This window comes from Rattus norvegicus, chromosome 9 (genome assembly GCF_036323735.1).
Source record: "Rattus norvegicus strain BN/NHsdMcwi chromosome 9, GRCr8, whole genome shotgun sequence".
NCBI classification, from domain to species: Eukaryota; Metazoa; Chordata; class Mammalia; order Rodentia; family Muridae; genus Rattus; species Rattus norvegicus.
Window position 1 is genome coordinate 21,731,088 of NC_086027.1, and position 15,957 is coordinate 21,747,044.

The 15,957-nt window shown below is 50.2% G+C and overlaps 1 protein-coding gene across 1 annotated transcript; it reads left to right on the forward strand.

The window, feature by feature from the left end:
* On the forward strand, positions 1–14,361 carry Cnpy3 (canopy FGF signaling regulator 3). The gene is given in 6 exon segments (NM_001134710.2): positions 1–170; positions 3,887–4,010; positions 8,811–8,907; positions 12,336–12,458; positions 12,828–12,945; positions 13,223–14,361. Coding segments are annotated over 6 exon segments (831 nt in total). The 5' UTR covers positions 1–22; the 3' UTR covers positions 13,444–14,361.
* The last annotated feature ends 1,596 nt before the right edge of the window (positions 14,362–15,957 follow it).

Genomic DNA, 15,957 nt, shown 5'->3' on the forward strand with positions numbered 1-15,957 from the left:
CCGCTCCGGGTCCGACTGGGCCATGGAGTCCATGTCTGAGCTCGCGCCCCGCTGCCTCCTGCTTCTCTTGCTGCTGCTGCCGCTGCTGCTCCTCCCTGCCCCGAAGCTGGGCCCGAGCTCCGCCGGGGCCGAGGAGACCGACTGGGTGCGATTGCCCAGCAAATGCGAAGGTGAGGGGGCGGGGCCGCGGGGCGTAGCCAGCCCGAGGGGCGGGAGGGGGCGGGGCCTGTGGGAAGGGTCCTGGGCTGGGGTCTCCCTGGCCCTGCTGTGGGCTCCGCACTGCTTGGTGCTGGGACTCTGGGATAGCCTAGAAGTCCGTGCTTTGGGGCTGGTCGGGGGTAGCTGCACTTCAAGCCTAGAGGTGGGGGTGGAGGGAAGGCTTCATATAGGAAGCCCGCCTCGAAATTAAGAGTTGGCCAGAAAAAGGAACCGAGACAGAGGTAGATGAGGAGGCCCTGCTGGCCTAGAAGCTAAAGGGCGACTTTGAGGAACCGAAAAGGTCCATATGACGTAGAAAAGGAACCTGAAATTTTTCCCATTGTGCTTTCACTACAACCTAATTTGTGTGTGGTTTTTTTGCTTCTTGAGAAGAGTCTGGGTTGCAAATATTTATTGGCAGAGTAATAAAAAAAGGGGGGAGGATGAGGGCTTTTAGATCACATATGATTATATATGGAGGGTCTGGGATTGTATGTGGAGAGAGGAGACTCACTCAGAGTATCAAGAGGTCACTTTGCGAAACATAGAGCCCGGAGGAGACAGGTGAAGGAGGTAGATTTTAAAAACTGAGAGGACAAGGAACTGAGACTTCCCTTTTGTCCTGCCCTTCACTTTTCAGTTTTCTCTCAGACCATTGCAGCTGTCACCCTTCTTTCTTCATCCTCAAAGCCCCCTGCCCCCAGGTATTCTGGAAATCCATTTTATGTTCATTCAAAGCATGCACCAAGGCAGATCCACACAGGCCAGATGCTCCCTAAGCACTGGGAAGTGGACCTGCTGGTTTGAGACTCATAATCCTCCCATCTGAGCTGTTAAGTGTGAGAATGGGGGCAGGGAACACGGCTCAGTGGATAGGAGTGATTGTCCCGTACATAAGCCAGAGGATCTGAGTTCAGATCCCCAAGACAGACATAAAAATGCTGCAGTGTCTGTGCACTGTGATCCCAACACACACACTCTTTAACTACATAGGACTTTTGGTTTTTAGGTGAGACTCTCTAGAGTCAATGTAAATTCACTGGAAGATACCTGATAAAAGGTCTCTCCTTGGGGTTGGGGATTTAGCTCAGTGGTAGAGCGCTTGCCTAGGAAGCGCAAGGCCCTGGGTTCGGTCCCCAGCTCCAAAAAAAAGAACCAAAAAAAAAAAAAAAAAAAAAAAGGTCTCTCCTTTTCCAGGATGCTTCCCTTACTCTCTTCCTCTAGCCCTGGGGGTTTTGCTTTCTTTGTTTCTTTTTTCAAGACAGAGTTTCTCTGTGTAGCCCTAGCTATCCTAGAACTTGGATTTGTAGACCAGGCTGGCCTGGAATTCATAGCTCTACCTGCCTCTGCCTCACTATAAAGGTATGCCCTACCACTGCCTGCCTGCCTGCCTGCCTGCCTGCCTGCCTGCCTGCCTGCCTGCCTGCCTGCCTGCCTGCCTTCCTTCCTTCCTCCTTCCTTCCTTCCTTCCTTCCAAAGTGTTTTAAAGGTTTTTATTTATGTATGTATTTTATGTATTCAGTGTTCTATTTGAATGTATGCCTGCATGATTGAAGAGGGCATCGGACCCCATTACAGAGGGTTTCGAGCCACCAAGTGGGTGCCGGGACTTGGGACCTCAGGGAAAACAGCCGGGCTCTTAAAGCTGAGGTATCTCCCCAGCCCCATCTTTCTCCTTTTCTTATTCACAGCCCAAGAAGCTTTTCCTTAGGAGACATCCACAGACGCAGAATCATAGCTGGCAAGGATCTTACAGACCATCCAAGCCTAAACTCATTTTATAATCAGTAGAGATTATTTTCAGTCATGGAGTAATTTGGCAAACTTTGACCCTTAGGCACCTCTCACGCCGCTTTTATTAGTGTGCATCTTTATTATGAACTGCTGACTGGTCTCTGGCTCACGGAGCCTGCCTTCAGGCTTAGTAGCCTGAGTGGAACAGGCCTCAGCACAGAGGAAGGAGAACCTGCCCAGAGAAAGTGGGTGGTACTCCACGGGGGTCTGGGGTCTATGCCATGAATCTCCCACAAGTCTGGTTTATGTCTAAACTGGATCTTACAGGGATAATGGCTCCCCGAGAACCCCAGTGAAGGCAGGAGCATGTGTGAGTAGTTCAGAATTTTCCTGGGGAGGAGATTTAATTTAGTGCCAGGGGACTGGGTCGGAGAAGCCTCCAGAGGACTTTACACTTTTCCCAGAGCCTTGGGCTGGCGTATCACACCCTGAGGGTGATAGCCTCCTTGTTCATTGCTGACACTTCTTTCTCTTACTCTGAGCATCTGGACAGGTGAGGCTTATTCACCGTCTCCCTGTGCCCGGTGCTCAGCACGGGGCTGTTGCTTAATAACTGCTCCAGGAGGGTAGGAAGAAGTGAGAGAATACTTGGACATAAACAGTAGGCCTCTCTGGAGCAAATGAACTTGGTAGCCAGAGAGAATTGGTAGGAAACACACGAAATCAAGAAAGAGGACAGCCATAAAACACATCTCAGGGACAAGTAGAGAAATGTAATATGAACTATTGGACATTTCCCATTAATTTCCCGAGTACCGTATTGTTTTATAGTTACACAGAAGTTTGTGTTCACAGGAAGCACATTGTGATATGTAATTGTTTATCATATGTAATAATTGTGGAGATCGATTATTAAATATTAGCTACTGCAGGGCAAATCATTAGTGGTTGTTCATTGTGATTTGAAGGATAACATTCTTCATTCTGTTCTGTTAGCTGAATGTGCATGGGTATTTTATTATTTTTATTTTAAAGTTTTGTTTACATTTACTTACTTATTTTTGGGCAGCTGGAAGGGTGGACAGGGGCATGTACCACACTGTGCCTGTGGAGGTCAGAGGGCTACTTCCGTGAGTCTCCTCTCTTCTCCCACCCTGTGGGTCCTGGGAACAGAGCTCTGGTCACTAGGTTTGGGAGTTACCCCTGTTTCCTGCTGCGCCCTCTCTCTCCAGTCCTCATCTTCAATACTGTAGAATAAAGATTTTCCTCAGAGTGTGTACATGTATCTACAGGGGTGTGTGCGCACACGCGTGTGCTTGTGTGTGTGTGTGTGTGTGTGTGTGTGTGTGCACCTTATTCATTGTGGTGTTTGAAGAGGCCAGAAAAGGCATTGGTGCCCCTAGAGCTAGAGTTAACTGATGACTGTGAGCTGTGTGGTGCTGGGAACGGAAGCCAGGCCCTTCTGCAAGAGCAAGTGCTCCTAGCTGCTGAGCCCTTTTACCCAGTAATTCTTTAGGATTAATTTTTTGGAGACAAAGTCTCACCGTGTAGCTGTGACATCCTGGGTTTTGTTATGTACAGACACCAGTCTTGAAGTCACAGACACACCTGCCTCTGTTTACAGAGTGCAGAGATGACATGTGTGCCACCACACCTGGCTATGTTTTGACATTCCCCGTTGCCTGCCCAAACTGGCCTTGAATTTATATAGTCCCCTTGCCTCACCTTCCTCAATAGCCTTTTTTTTTTTTTCCTTTTTCTGATTAAGTGAAGTGATGGGAGTTCAGAAGTATAGGCTGTAAATGGATATAGGATAGTGTACCCTGTAACTAATTTGCAGACAGAATATCGGTTTGACCCAGGCTAGGAAGGGACACCCATCTGGTTTGTTTGGCTGCCGGCCGGCTTCCGGGAAATAGCTGTGCACTCAGTGGCCTGTGCCTTCCTTCAACAGTGTGCAAGTATGTTGCCGTGGAGCTGAAGTCAGCTTTTGAGGAAACAGGGAAGACCAAGGAAGTGATTGACACAGGCTACGGCATTCTGGACCGGAAGGCCTCTGGAGTCAAGTACACCAAGTCGTAAGTGAATGGTGACTTAGTGGCCTGGCCTGCTGTTTGTTTTTGTTGGGGAGGGATTGGGGAAGGAGGGCATGGGTCCTATTTTCTTCCATCCAGGCAAGCCCACCACATAGTCTTTGGTCACAATAACACTCTGTTTGTCCACTGGTTCTGCCACCAACAGTTAGGTGACCTTTATAAATCCTTTCTCTGTGCCTTAGATGTCTCATGTAGAAAAACGAGACCGACGGGAGACCTGAGGAATCCTAGCCACTTGGCTCTCACAATCCAGTGTGATTTATTTAAAAATTGCTAATATGGAGGGCTGGAGAGATGGCTTAGTGGTTAAGAGCACTGACTGCTCTTCCGGAGGTCCTGAGTTCAATTCCCAGCAACCACATGGGGGCTCACAACCATCTGTAATGGAATCTGATGCCCTCTTCTGGTGTGTCAGGGACAGTGTGCTTATATACATAAATAAATAGACCTTTAAAAAACTTGCTGGGGGTTGGGGATTTAGCTCAGTGGTAGAGCACTTGCCTAGCAAGCACAAGGCCCTGGGTTCGGTCCCCAGCTCTGAAAAAAAAAAAAAAAAAAAAAAAAAACAACATGCTGACATGGGATTACCAGAGTTTTGTTTTTTACATGCTTAATTGAGACAGGGTCTTCTGTGTAGGCCTGGCTGTCCTGCAACTCATTGTGTAGACTGACTGACCTGGAACTCAGACATGCACCTGCCTCTGCTCCCCAAGTACTGGGGTTAAAGGTGTGTGTCAGCTGGATTACCAGATTTTTATTTTGTCCTGATACAAACTTAAAAAAACAGAAACACCTGTGTCAGTTACGATCATCCTTTAAAAATGACATGGGGTGGGCTAGAGAGATGGGTTAGCACTTTAAAGCATTTTTGCTCATTGAGGAGTCCTGGTTCAATTCCCAGCACCACACAACCATCTAACTCCAGGCCCAGGGGATCCAACATCCTCTTCGGGCCTGCTCAGGCACTGCGTGCACGTGGTACACAGACACGCAGAATACCCACACACATAAAACGTTAAAACAGTTGAAACAGTGCAAGGGCCAGCAAGGTGGATCAGCAGGTCAGGATGCTTGGCAGCAAACCTTACACTCCCACAGACACACAGGAAGACACAATTTAAAAAGAAGCAACATAGGGGCTGGGGATTTAGCTCAGTGGTAGAGCAGTTGCCTAGCAAGCACAAGGCCCTGGGTTTGGGCCCCAGCTCCGAAAAAACAAAACAAAACAAAAAAAAACAACACGAGTGTTCTGGAGAGAACTCAGCCTTAAGACAGTGGTTCTTAGCTGGGCAGTAGTAGAGCACATCTTTAATTCCAGCACTCAGAGACAGGCAAGCAGATCTCTGCGAGTTCAAAGCTAGCCTACTCTAGCTCTAGGACAGCCAAAGCTACAAAGAAGCCCTGTCTTTTTTTTTTTTTTTTTTTTTTAAATGTATGTGAGTACACTGTAGCTGTCTTCAGACAGCACCAGAAGAGGGCATCAGATCCCATTATAGATGGTTGTGAGCCACCATGTGGGTGCTGGGATTTGAACTCAGGACCTCTGGAAGAGCAGTCAGTGCTCTTAACCACTGAGCCATCCCTCCAACCCCAAAGCTCTGTCTTGGGAAATAAATAATAACATCAGGCAGCGGGTCTTGAGCTCCTCATGCTACGACCTTTAGCACAGTTTCTCTCGGTGTGAGGACCCCAGCCATAACATTATTTTTGTTGCTACTTCATAACTGTAGTTTTGTTACTGTTATGAATCATGATGTAAATATCTGATATGCAGGATATCTGATATGGGACCCCTGTGAGAGGGTTGAGACCCAAGAACCGCTGCCTTGAGGATACTTGCTGTTCCTCCAGTAGACTGAAGTTCAGTTCCCAGAGTCCATGTCAGTTGACTCACAGCCACCTGTAACTCTAGCTCCGGGGGATCCGATGCCCTTTTCTGGACTCCTTGGGCACATCTATACATGGGACATAAGCACAGACACCCACAACACCTCAATTAAAAACATTTTTTAACTAAAAAAAGAAAGAAAGAAAGAAAGAAAACCCAAAAGGCCCGTTTTGCCATCAGAACGATGCATGTCTAGTCACAGTGAGCCTATCCCTAGCCCCTCTTGGGACAAGGCAGAGGCAGGGAGGTTCCCGGAGGTTTGGGGCCTCCTGGGTCTGCCCGATAAGTTTTGGATCTCCTAGAGCACAGAGTCGAAGAACAGAAATGCAGTGTATGAAAGGTCGTATGCCCGCAGACCTGCTCTCCCAGTGGAGGTAGAGGCAGGACCCTGACAAGTTTACGTCCATGTCCTACTTGGGCGTGTGTCAGCGTTAATTACCAATTTGTCAGGAATCCCCTGGGGAAGGGCCTTTGGGCATGTCTGAGGAATTATCTAGATTATGGTTGGCCTCTGAGAATGCCGGTGGAGGTTTAGTATTGCAAACCACTAATTATTACGTGGCAAGAGTTTCTTTCTTTCTTTCTTTTTCCTGGTTTTACCAGACACCAGATAGGCAAGCCTTACAGCCTGACAGGGAAGCCTTACAACTTGACAGGGAAGCCTACAGCCTGACAGGGAAGCCTACAGCCTGACAGGGAAGCCTACAGCCTGACAGGGAAGCCTTAACAGCCTGATAGGGAAGCCTTAACAACATGAAAGGGAAGCCTACAGCCTGACAGGGAAGCCTTAACAACCTGACAGGGAAGCCTACAGCCTGACAGGGAAGCCTTACAGCCTGACAGGGAAGCCTACAGCCTGACAGGGAAGCCTTACAGCCTGACAGGGAAGCCTTACAGCCTGACAGGGAAGCCTTTCAGCCTGACAGGGAAGCCTTACAGCCTGACAGGGAAGCCTTACAGCCTGACAGGGAAGCCTTTCAGCCTGACAGGGAAGCCTTACAGCCTGACAGGGAAACCTTACAGCCTGACAGGGAAGCCTTACAGCCTGACAGGGAAGCCTACAGCCTGACAGGGAAGCCTACAGCCTGACAGGGAAGCCTTACAGCCTGACAGGGAAGCCTTACAACCTGACAGGGAAGCCTTACAGCCTGACAGGGAAGCCTTACAGCCTGACAGGGAAGCCTTACAGCCTGACAGGAAAACCTTACAGCCTGACAGGGAAGCCTTACAGCCTGACAGGGAAGCCTTACAACCTGACAGGGAAGCTTGGCCATCCTCAGCATAAACAGGCCTGCTAGATCCCAACAGAGAGGATGAGGTCATGACCCAGGAGGTACAGACAAATGACTTGAGAGAAGGGGCTTGCTGGGTGCCATGCGCTCTCCTTTAATCTCAGGAGGCAGAAGCAGGTGGGTGTTGAGTCTGACACAAGCCCGGTCTCCAGACAACTGAAAGAAAGCAGTGGTTAATAGTTGGGGGATGGCTGTTGGTAAATGCTTGCTGTGTAAGTGTGAGGCTTTGATTTTGGTCCTTAGCACCTACATAAAGCCAGGCAGAGCGGTACTCACCTCTGATCCCAGTGGTGGGAGAGCTGGGCTGGAGCAAGCCCTGACACTTGCTCCTACCTCAGTCTGGTCCAGAAGGTAAGCTGCAGCTTTAGAGAAACCCTGTCTCAAAAACCACAAAGTGATCAAGGACACATCCACCTAATGTTGATCTGCACATGCATGTGTGCGAATACATGCGTTTCTGTACATAGACGCACACACAGGAATTTGTACACACGTGGTTAATAGACAGGCATGGTGGTGCATGCTTTTAATTCCAGCACTCAGTGGATCTCAGAGTTTGAGGCCAGCCTGGTCTACACAGAGAAACTCTGTCTCTGGAAGAAGAAAAAAAGTGGTTAATAAGTTGTTCCTAGGGAGCATTGGGAAAAACCTGCTCATGCTGTCTTCACTAAGAGTGGCGAGTTAGTCTGTTAAAAAATACTGGTGCCCTTTACTTTTAGGGAAAGTGGAAGTAGCCAAGGGCTTGTCTGTCATGCTGATGTCCTGGATTTGATTCCTAGGACCACAGACTTTCTAAAAAGCAGGAGCCGGAGGGAGGTTCAGCAGCTCAGAGGACTCGCAGCCCTTCTAGAGCACCCAACTTCAGTGTCATGGCAGGCAGCTCACAGCCACCTGTTGCTCCGAGCCAAGGAGATCCAGTGCCTTCTACTGGCCTGGATACATGAGGTGTATGTGCAGGTGTATGACCATACACACACACACACACACACACACACACACACACACACACACACACATACACACATACAAACACACAAATATATACACACAAACAAACATACACACACATAAACATACAAACATACACACACAAACACACAAACATACACATACAAACACACACACATACAAACACACAAACAAACGTATACGCACACAAACATACACACATACACACACAAATGGATATTTTCTTAAGTAAAAAAATAAATTGAGGGGTTGGGGATTTAGCTCAGTGGTAGAGCGCTTGCCTAGGAAGCGCAAGGCCCTGGGTTCGGTCCCCAGCTCCGAAAAAAAGAACCAAAAAAAAAAAAAAATTGATTTAGGGTTAGACTCAGTGATAGACTTTTGCCCTAGACAAACCAAGATCCTGGGTTTGATCCCACAGATACACGCACACACAGACCCTTCCCTTAGAGCTGTTAAAACGTTGTCTCTCTGGTCTGTGTTCCAGCATTTGAGAGCCCCAGGCCAGATGACCTATCTCCCTTCCAGCTCTGCCTTCCCATTGGTGAGATGTTGGGCAGCAGGGCTGGAGGGACGGACCACTGTGCCATGAGGAGGGAGGGGAACTTAGCACCTCTCCTGCTGCTGTCTCGGCAGGGACTTACGGTTAATTGAAGTCACTGAGACCATATGCAAGAGGCTTCTGGACTACAGCCTGCACAAGGAGAGGACTGGCAGCAACCGGTTTGCCAAGGTTGGCTTTGTGCTTGTGCCTCATTCCCTCTGGGACTGGGCCCTCATGACTCTGAGTGTGTCTGCTGGTGTGTGTGTGATTGGCAGGTCATGCCCGGACCCTCCTCCTCTTCCTCCCTCCCTGCTGAGCACTGACTACACTGGCATAAGGTCAGGCCCAGACAGAAAGTTCCCAGCTGACAGCTCTCATGGGTCTCAAAAACACGAGGAGTCAGCAGATTCTCAGAGCGTGAGGGAGATACCAGAAGACTGGCTGGAAGGCACTAACTGCACTCAGCGCCCGCCTCCCAGATGGGACAGGCAGATAAGGGGACAGTGATTATAACTTTGTCTTTGTCACCCAGAGCCACCTCCTCAGACCCCTGCTAGGTGCCTGTGTCTGCAGTGGCTTTCCCTGGAGAAGGAGCCGCTTACAGTAGGCTCCTGTCTCTCTCCAAGTCTGCTGTGCCTGCCCCCTGCATTCTATCCAAGGATGTCCACCACAGCCCCTCAGGCCCCTAAGCATTTCAGGCAGAACTTTTGGAATTGTCTTTAAACTTAGTGAATTTAGTTAATTGATCCATGGTTGCTTCCATAAAAATACTTTCTCCTGCTCAAGTGCAGCCCGACTCACCTGTTCATCGCAGAATTTAGGAGGCAGGATGACCTTGAACTTTGAGACCAGCTTGGGCTACACCGGAGACAAAGAACAAAAAGAAAACAAACAAACAAACAAACAAACAAACAGTAGCAAACTGTTAGAAGCAGCCTGCAGGCCTGGGTCCACTAGGTGGTGCCTGTGATGTTGACAGTGTAAAGCAAAGAATGGGGCTGGTGCACAGCCGTGCTGGGGCACCCAGGACCTCTGGAAAAGCAGTCAGTGCTCTTAATCACTGAACCGTCTCTCCAGCTATGAGTTTTAGTCCAGCATAGTCTGCATAGCAAGCTGTAGGCCAGGTAGGGCCCCATGGTGGGATTCTGTCTCCAGAACAGTGGGGGAAGCATGAGATACAAAACCAATGGCTCATTAATTACTGCTTCTGCTTCTGTTGAAAAGTCTGGCAGGGCGGGCATTGCGTTTTCCTAGTTTGTTTTTTGTGGTATGGGGACGAGAGCCATAAGCCACGCTGATGCTCTTATACTGAGCTATACCCACCGTGTGTGTGTGTGTGTGTGTGTGTGTGTGTGTGTGTGTGTGTGTGTGTGTGCATGCATGCATGTTTGTGTGTGTGCATGTTTGTGTGTATGTGTGTGCATGTTTGTGTGTGTGCATGTTTGTATGTATGTGTGTGCATGTTTGTGTGTGTGTGAATGTTTGTGTGTGTGTGGGTGTTTGTGTATGTGTGTGTGAGTGTTTGTGTGAATGTGTGTATGTGTTTGTGTGTGTGTGTGTTTGTGTGTGTGCATGTTTGTGTATATGTGTCTGTGTGTGTGAGTGTTTGTGTGTGCATGTGTGTGTGTGTGTGTGTATGTGTGTGTGTGTGTGCACATGGTGTGTGTGCCTGTGTCTATGTGTGAATTCTCTCCAGGAAAGGGGAAACATGGGTAGTGGATTATTGCTGGGGGCAAGAGCACTTAGGAAGCCTGTCCAGTTTTTTCACAGCATAAAGAATCCTTTAGTTCTCAGCCGAGCTGTGTTCTTACCAAGGAAAGGCCCAAACTGGGAAGAACCTGAAGGGGCCTGGGTACAGAGGAGGGCTCCTTAGAGTAACGGACACTTGCGGGATCTGGAGAGATGGTCAGGAGCACTTACTGCCTTGTAGAGGAAACCAGATTTGATTCCCAGCTCCAGGTAGTGGTTCACAGGAACCAGTGGTTCATGGGGCAGGCAAAACACATAAAAATTAGTGAATCTGATTAAAAAAAAGAAAAGGCACTTGCAACCCTTTTTCATCCAAGAAAAAGGTGTATTGGACGGAACACTGAATAAGTATAGACATCAGACTCTCTTAGGCCAGGGAGATGGCTCAGAGGGTGACGTATAAGGTCCTGAATTTGGATCCCCAACACCCATGAAGCTGGGTGCAGGGGGTGGGCACAGGAGACTCCCCAGAAGCTCTAGAGCCAGCAATTGAGAGACCCTGTCCCAAATGGTTGGGGGAGGGGAGGCCCAGCACCCAAGGTTCCCGCTGTCTCCACATGCATATCCACAAACATAAAACCTACAACATAGAGATTCAAACAAAAAAGTACATGTTGGTCAAGTGTTTGTACTGTGGGGTACCCCATCTCCAATGTAAATGTTTGTACTGTAGAGCATCCTTTCTACAATGCTCTTTGGAGTCAGTTTCTATTTTGACTTTGTGGTTGTGGGCACGGAGAACCTCTGCTTTACCTACGTACATATCCGGTGTGGCAGGAGTTTGTGTAGAGCCATTTCAGAACATTGGAATTCTGTCCCAAAACCAAGTCAGCCTCTACTGAACGCTTTCTATGAAACTCCAGGGGTTTTTGTTTGCTTGGTTTGTTTTTTTGGTTTTTAGAGACAGGGTTTCTTCATGTAGCCCTGGCTGAAACAGCAGGGTTGTTTTTTTTTTGTTTTTTGTTTTTTTTGTTTTTTTGGTTCTTTTTTTCGGAGCTGGGGACCGAACGCAGGGCCTTGCGCTTCCTAGGCAAGCGCTCTACCACCGAGCTAAATCCCCAACCCCCCCGAAACAGCAGTTTTTAAAATTTATTTACTTACCTGTTTGTTTGTTTATTTATTTTGAGGCAGAGTCTCTCTATGACATAGCTCTGGCTGCCCTGAAACTCACTGTGTAGACCAGGCTAGCCTCAAACTCCCAAAGATCCACGTGCTTCTGTCTCCCAGGTGCAGGGATTAAAGAATGGAATGTGTCCCCATGCCCACCTTATCTTTATTTTATTTTTTTTTAATTTTGAGATAGGATCTCACTATATACTCCTGGTTGGCCTAGAACTCAATATTTAGAACAGGCTGGCTTTGAACTCTCAAGAGATCCATTTGCCTCTGTTTCTGGAATCCTTGGATCAAAGTTCTGAGCTACCGTTCCCAGCCTCAAACTGCAGTTTTTAAAAAAATAAAAAATAAAAAAAGTCAAATATTGTAACATAATACAACCAGAAGTATTTATTTGGTACCCACAAGATAAGGAATGGTGATAGGAAAATATCTGAAGTCTTTGATTTGCATAATTACACCATTTTATTTGGACAGGAGTATCTAGCCACTAGGGTGGGAGCCAAGGACATCTTATATTCTGGGAAAGAAATCTAAGTTCAAAAGCCCAGAGAGCAACCGCAGATGGTTTCAAGCATCCAGGGGTGAGAGAACAGGTCAGGGTGTGTGTAATCGGTGGTGGAAAGCCAGCCTGAAGAGGGAGAGAGGTCAGGGCTGAGGACAGGCAGCCTTAGATGGATGCACACAGGTCTCAGACACCAGAACTCGGGAGGCAGAAATGGCGCTGCATCGTGTCTGGTCACCTCTTCCAGGGTATGTCGGAGACCTTTGAGACTCTGCACAACCTAGTCCACAAAGGGGTTAAGGTGGTGATGGACATCCCCTACGAGCTGTGGAATGAGACCTCAGCTGAAGTGGCTGACCTCAAGAAGCAGGTAAGGGCCCCTCCCTCCCTCCCTCCCTCCCTCCCTCCCTCCCTCCCTCCCTCCCTCGGCCTGCTGCCCTTGGTAGGGTGGGCAGGACTGGTGGCCACCAAGGAAGACCACCCAGAGCCAGTCCTTTGTGTTATTAGAGGTAGGGTCTCACTCTGTAGCCCTGGCTTACCTGGAACTCAGTATGTATAGAGACCAGGCTGGCCTCAGACTCACAGAAGTGTGCCTGCCTTTACAGCAAGCGAGTTGGGGTAAAAGGCGTGCCCACCATACCTGGCACCTTTGTACTTTGGTGGATCTCGGTGTTGTAGCCAAGCTCCCTTGAGAGAGTTGGGCGCTTGGCCCCACCAGTCCCTAGTGCTGTCTTCACAGTGTGATGTGCTGGTGGAGGAATTTGAAGAGGTGATCGAGGACTGGTACAGGAACCACCAGGAGGAAGACCTCACTCAGTTCCTGTGTGCCAACCATGTGCTGAAGGGCAAGGACACCAGTGAGTTGGGCCGGAGGAAGGCAGGGTGGTGGTTATCACCTCAGGGAGGTCGGGAGTGTGGGCTGGGGAAGGAGAGGCCATTTTATCTCAGGGAGCTTGAGGTGATGAGGTGAGGTAATGGCCCCAGGCCCAGGAGCAGACAGCCTGATGGCCACAGTGAGACAAGGGAATGACACGGGGTGGGTGGAAGGCACCCCTGTAACTGCTCCCCCCAGCACCCCCTTTCAGTGCTGCTCCCAAGCAGCTGGTCCTGAGGACTTTCTGCCCCTTCCCTCAGGTTGCCTGGCAGAGCGGTGGTCTGGCAAGAAGGGGGACATAGCCTCCCTGGGAGGGAAGAAATCCAAGAAGAAGCGCGGCAGGGTCAAGGGTTCCAGTGGCGGTGGCGGCAGCAGCAAGCAGAGGAAGGAACTGGGGAGCCTGGAGGAGGACGCCAACCCAGACGAGGAGGGCGTGCAGAAGGCGTCTCCCCTTCCACACAGCCCCCCTGACGAGCTGTGAGCCTAGCTTAGTGTCCATGGATCAAGACCCCAGACGAGAGCTGAAGCGCTTGGGACGTGGCTCCAGCAAGGACGGCTCTGTCCCAGTTTCCGGTCTCCTCCCTTGGCTGTGCCCTCTTTCTTCCCTTGAACAACAAGAAGTGGAAGGATCTGGGGTGCTGGGAGTCCCCAGCCCAAAGGGAAGAGCAGGAGGCGGCTCTCTTTCTATACAGCCCCCGTCATGAGTGGGTCCCACCCAGCATCCCCAGGCTGCGACTCCTGACCTTGAAGCTGACGAGCATGAGGCCCACAGGGTGCTCGCAGTGCCTCTCACCCAGGAGGGACAGAGCCCGGGAAGCACTCAGTGCAGCCTCCGTAGCCAGACCTGCCTCTTCCTCCACCAAGTATCCTCTCTGCCCGTCCTTGTCGGGTCTTGTCGGTCGTGAGTTTCAGAACTTTGAGGATGAACTCAGGAGGTGTGCACAAGGGGCCGGACACCACAGCTGCAGCCACTCCAGACCTGCGGAGAGGACGCCTCACCTGACGCCACCGGGAAGCAAAACCACAGCCCCCATGTCTACCCACCCTTCCTGAGGACACTCTCTGCCCAGCCCTCCTCCCCAGGGCTACCAGAGTAAACACCTTTTGGCCTTTTGGTTTGGTTCTTGGGTCCTCTTCAGCCTCCAGAGTGCCCCCTCCCATGTCCCTTTTCTGCCTATGTCCCCCAAGTCCCAGGTACTGGAAAGGCTGTCACTGTCATTGGAGGCTTAACCTGCTAGTTACTAGGAGGAGCAGGTACTGGGAGCACGGGGGGGGGGGGGGGGTTGGTTTGGAGTCAGTCACTCAGAGGTTCTCAGTCTTCTAACATTGCAGCCCCTTAATACAGTTCCTCATGTTGTGGTGACCCCCATCCCCAACCATAAAATTATTTTCGTTGCTATTTCCTAATTGTAATTTTGCTACTCTTATGAATCATAATGTAAATATTTTTGGAGAGAGAGGTTTGCCAAAGGGGTCGTGACCTACGGGTTGAGAGCTGCTGGGTTAAAGGTAGGTGGCATGGGGTGAGGCTGAGCACGGTGAGTGACCCTGTCCCCCAGCTGACCCTCACACAGCAGTTGCCCGTGTTTCTCAAGGTCCTTCCCGCTCTGCTCTCCAGAGACTCTTGCGCACCGAGTCCTGGGCACCTGGCTGCCCTCCCTCCCTCCCTCTCTGCCCCAGGGCCTTGCTGTCCCTTGTGCAGTGTTTGCCGGATGTCAGCAGCTCCTGCCCCTCCTGCTGTGTTCTGCCCTTGCCCTTGGACCTTGCTCCTGAATTGATCCCCTCCTCTTCCTACTGAGTGTGGCTGAGCACTGAGTCTCCTAACAAGCCTGGGTAAGCCATGCTCTCCCAGGCCAGGGCAAGCAGGAGGCCTGCCCTCTAGGGCAGGAGCGCACACCCCTCTCTGTCCTGGATGTGACAGGGATGGAGTGAGGCTCAGGGCAAGCTTGGGAGCTACTGTTGGTCTTACTGGCCGTCTAGAGCTTTTATTGTAAGCTTCAAGACACCTACCTACCTACAGTGGTTCTGAGAGGAGAACCCAAAGCCCTCCTGTTAGTAAGGGGGCTCTGACTCCAAGCTCATCATCTTTCCACTGTCCACAGCCACCAAGGCCCCTTCTGTACCTGACACTCAGAAGTTCACATTGACCTGATGTGCTTTCTTGGCCTCGATCCACCACCATTAAGACTCTTGAAAATACCAAGACAGTTGGTTACAGAAATTTAGGGGGTGGAGGCAGGAAGGTTGTAGTTTCAGGTCTTGCCTGTGCTACAGAGCTAGTTCATGGCCAGCCTGGGTACCTTAGAGCTGCCTCACAGAAGGACTGGGGAGACAGCACATTGTTTGGTGGATCAGGGGGTGGGGCAGGGGCAGAGCACAGAGGCCCTGAGTTCAGCCCCCCAGCACTAGGATAAGAAGCAGCTGAACTCTGTACGGAACTCAGCCACCACCAGGAGCTTAGTCCCACAGACACTCATACTTCCTTGATCTGGTTCTGAATAGGACCCCTTGGGTGTAGCACTGAAGCTCCTGGGATGAGCCCCCCCTAACCCCCAGTATCCTGGGATAGGACCCAAGTGTGGAGAGTCAACCAAAGTTCCTCCTTTGTTGGGGCCCAGAACGGGCTTTCAAGGTTGCACAGGTCTGGTCTGGTCTGGCCATCTCCATCTCCAAGGCTGATGACCCCTGTCCATCCTTGTCCTGGACTTTGTTCTGGCAAGGGATTGGGTGCAGAGGGGGCTGGGCTCAGGGTTAGGAGTCAGGGACTTGGCCTCTTGACCTAGTTTGGTGGTGATCTCCATCCCTGTCATTAACCCACGGCACTTGAGGGCACATCTTAATCTGTCCACAGAGCATCACTAATACTAAGAGTAGCATGAAGCAAAGCCCTATCAGGGCCTAGGGGTGTTGGCCCAGTGACCCAATCCTGGCCTGGTCCAGGCCCGAGGGCAGTGTTACTGGATTGCTACACTTTGACCTAAGCTCTTGTAGGGAC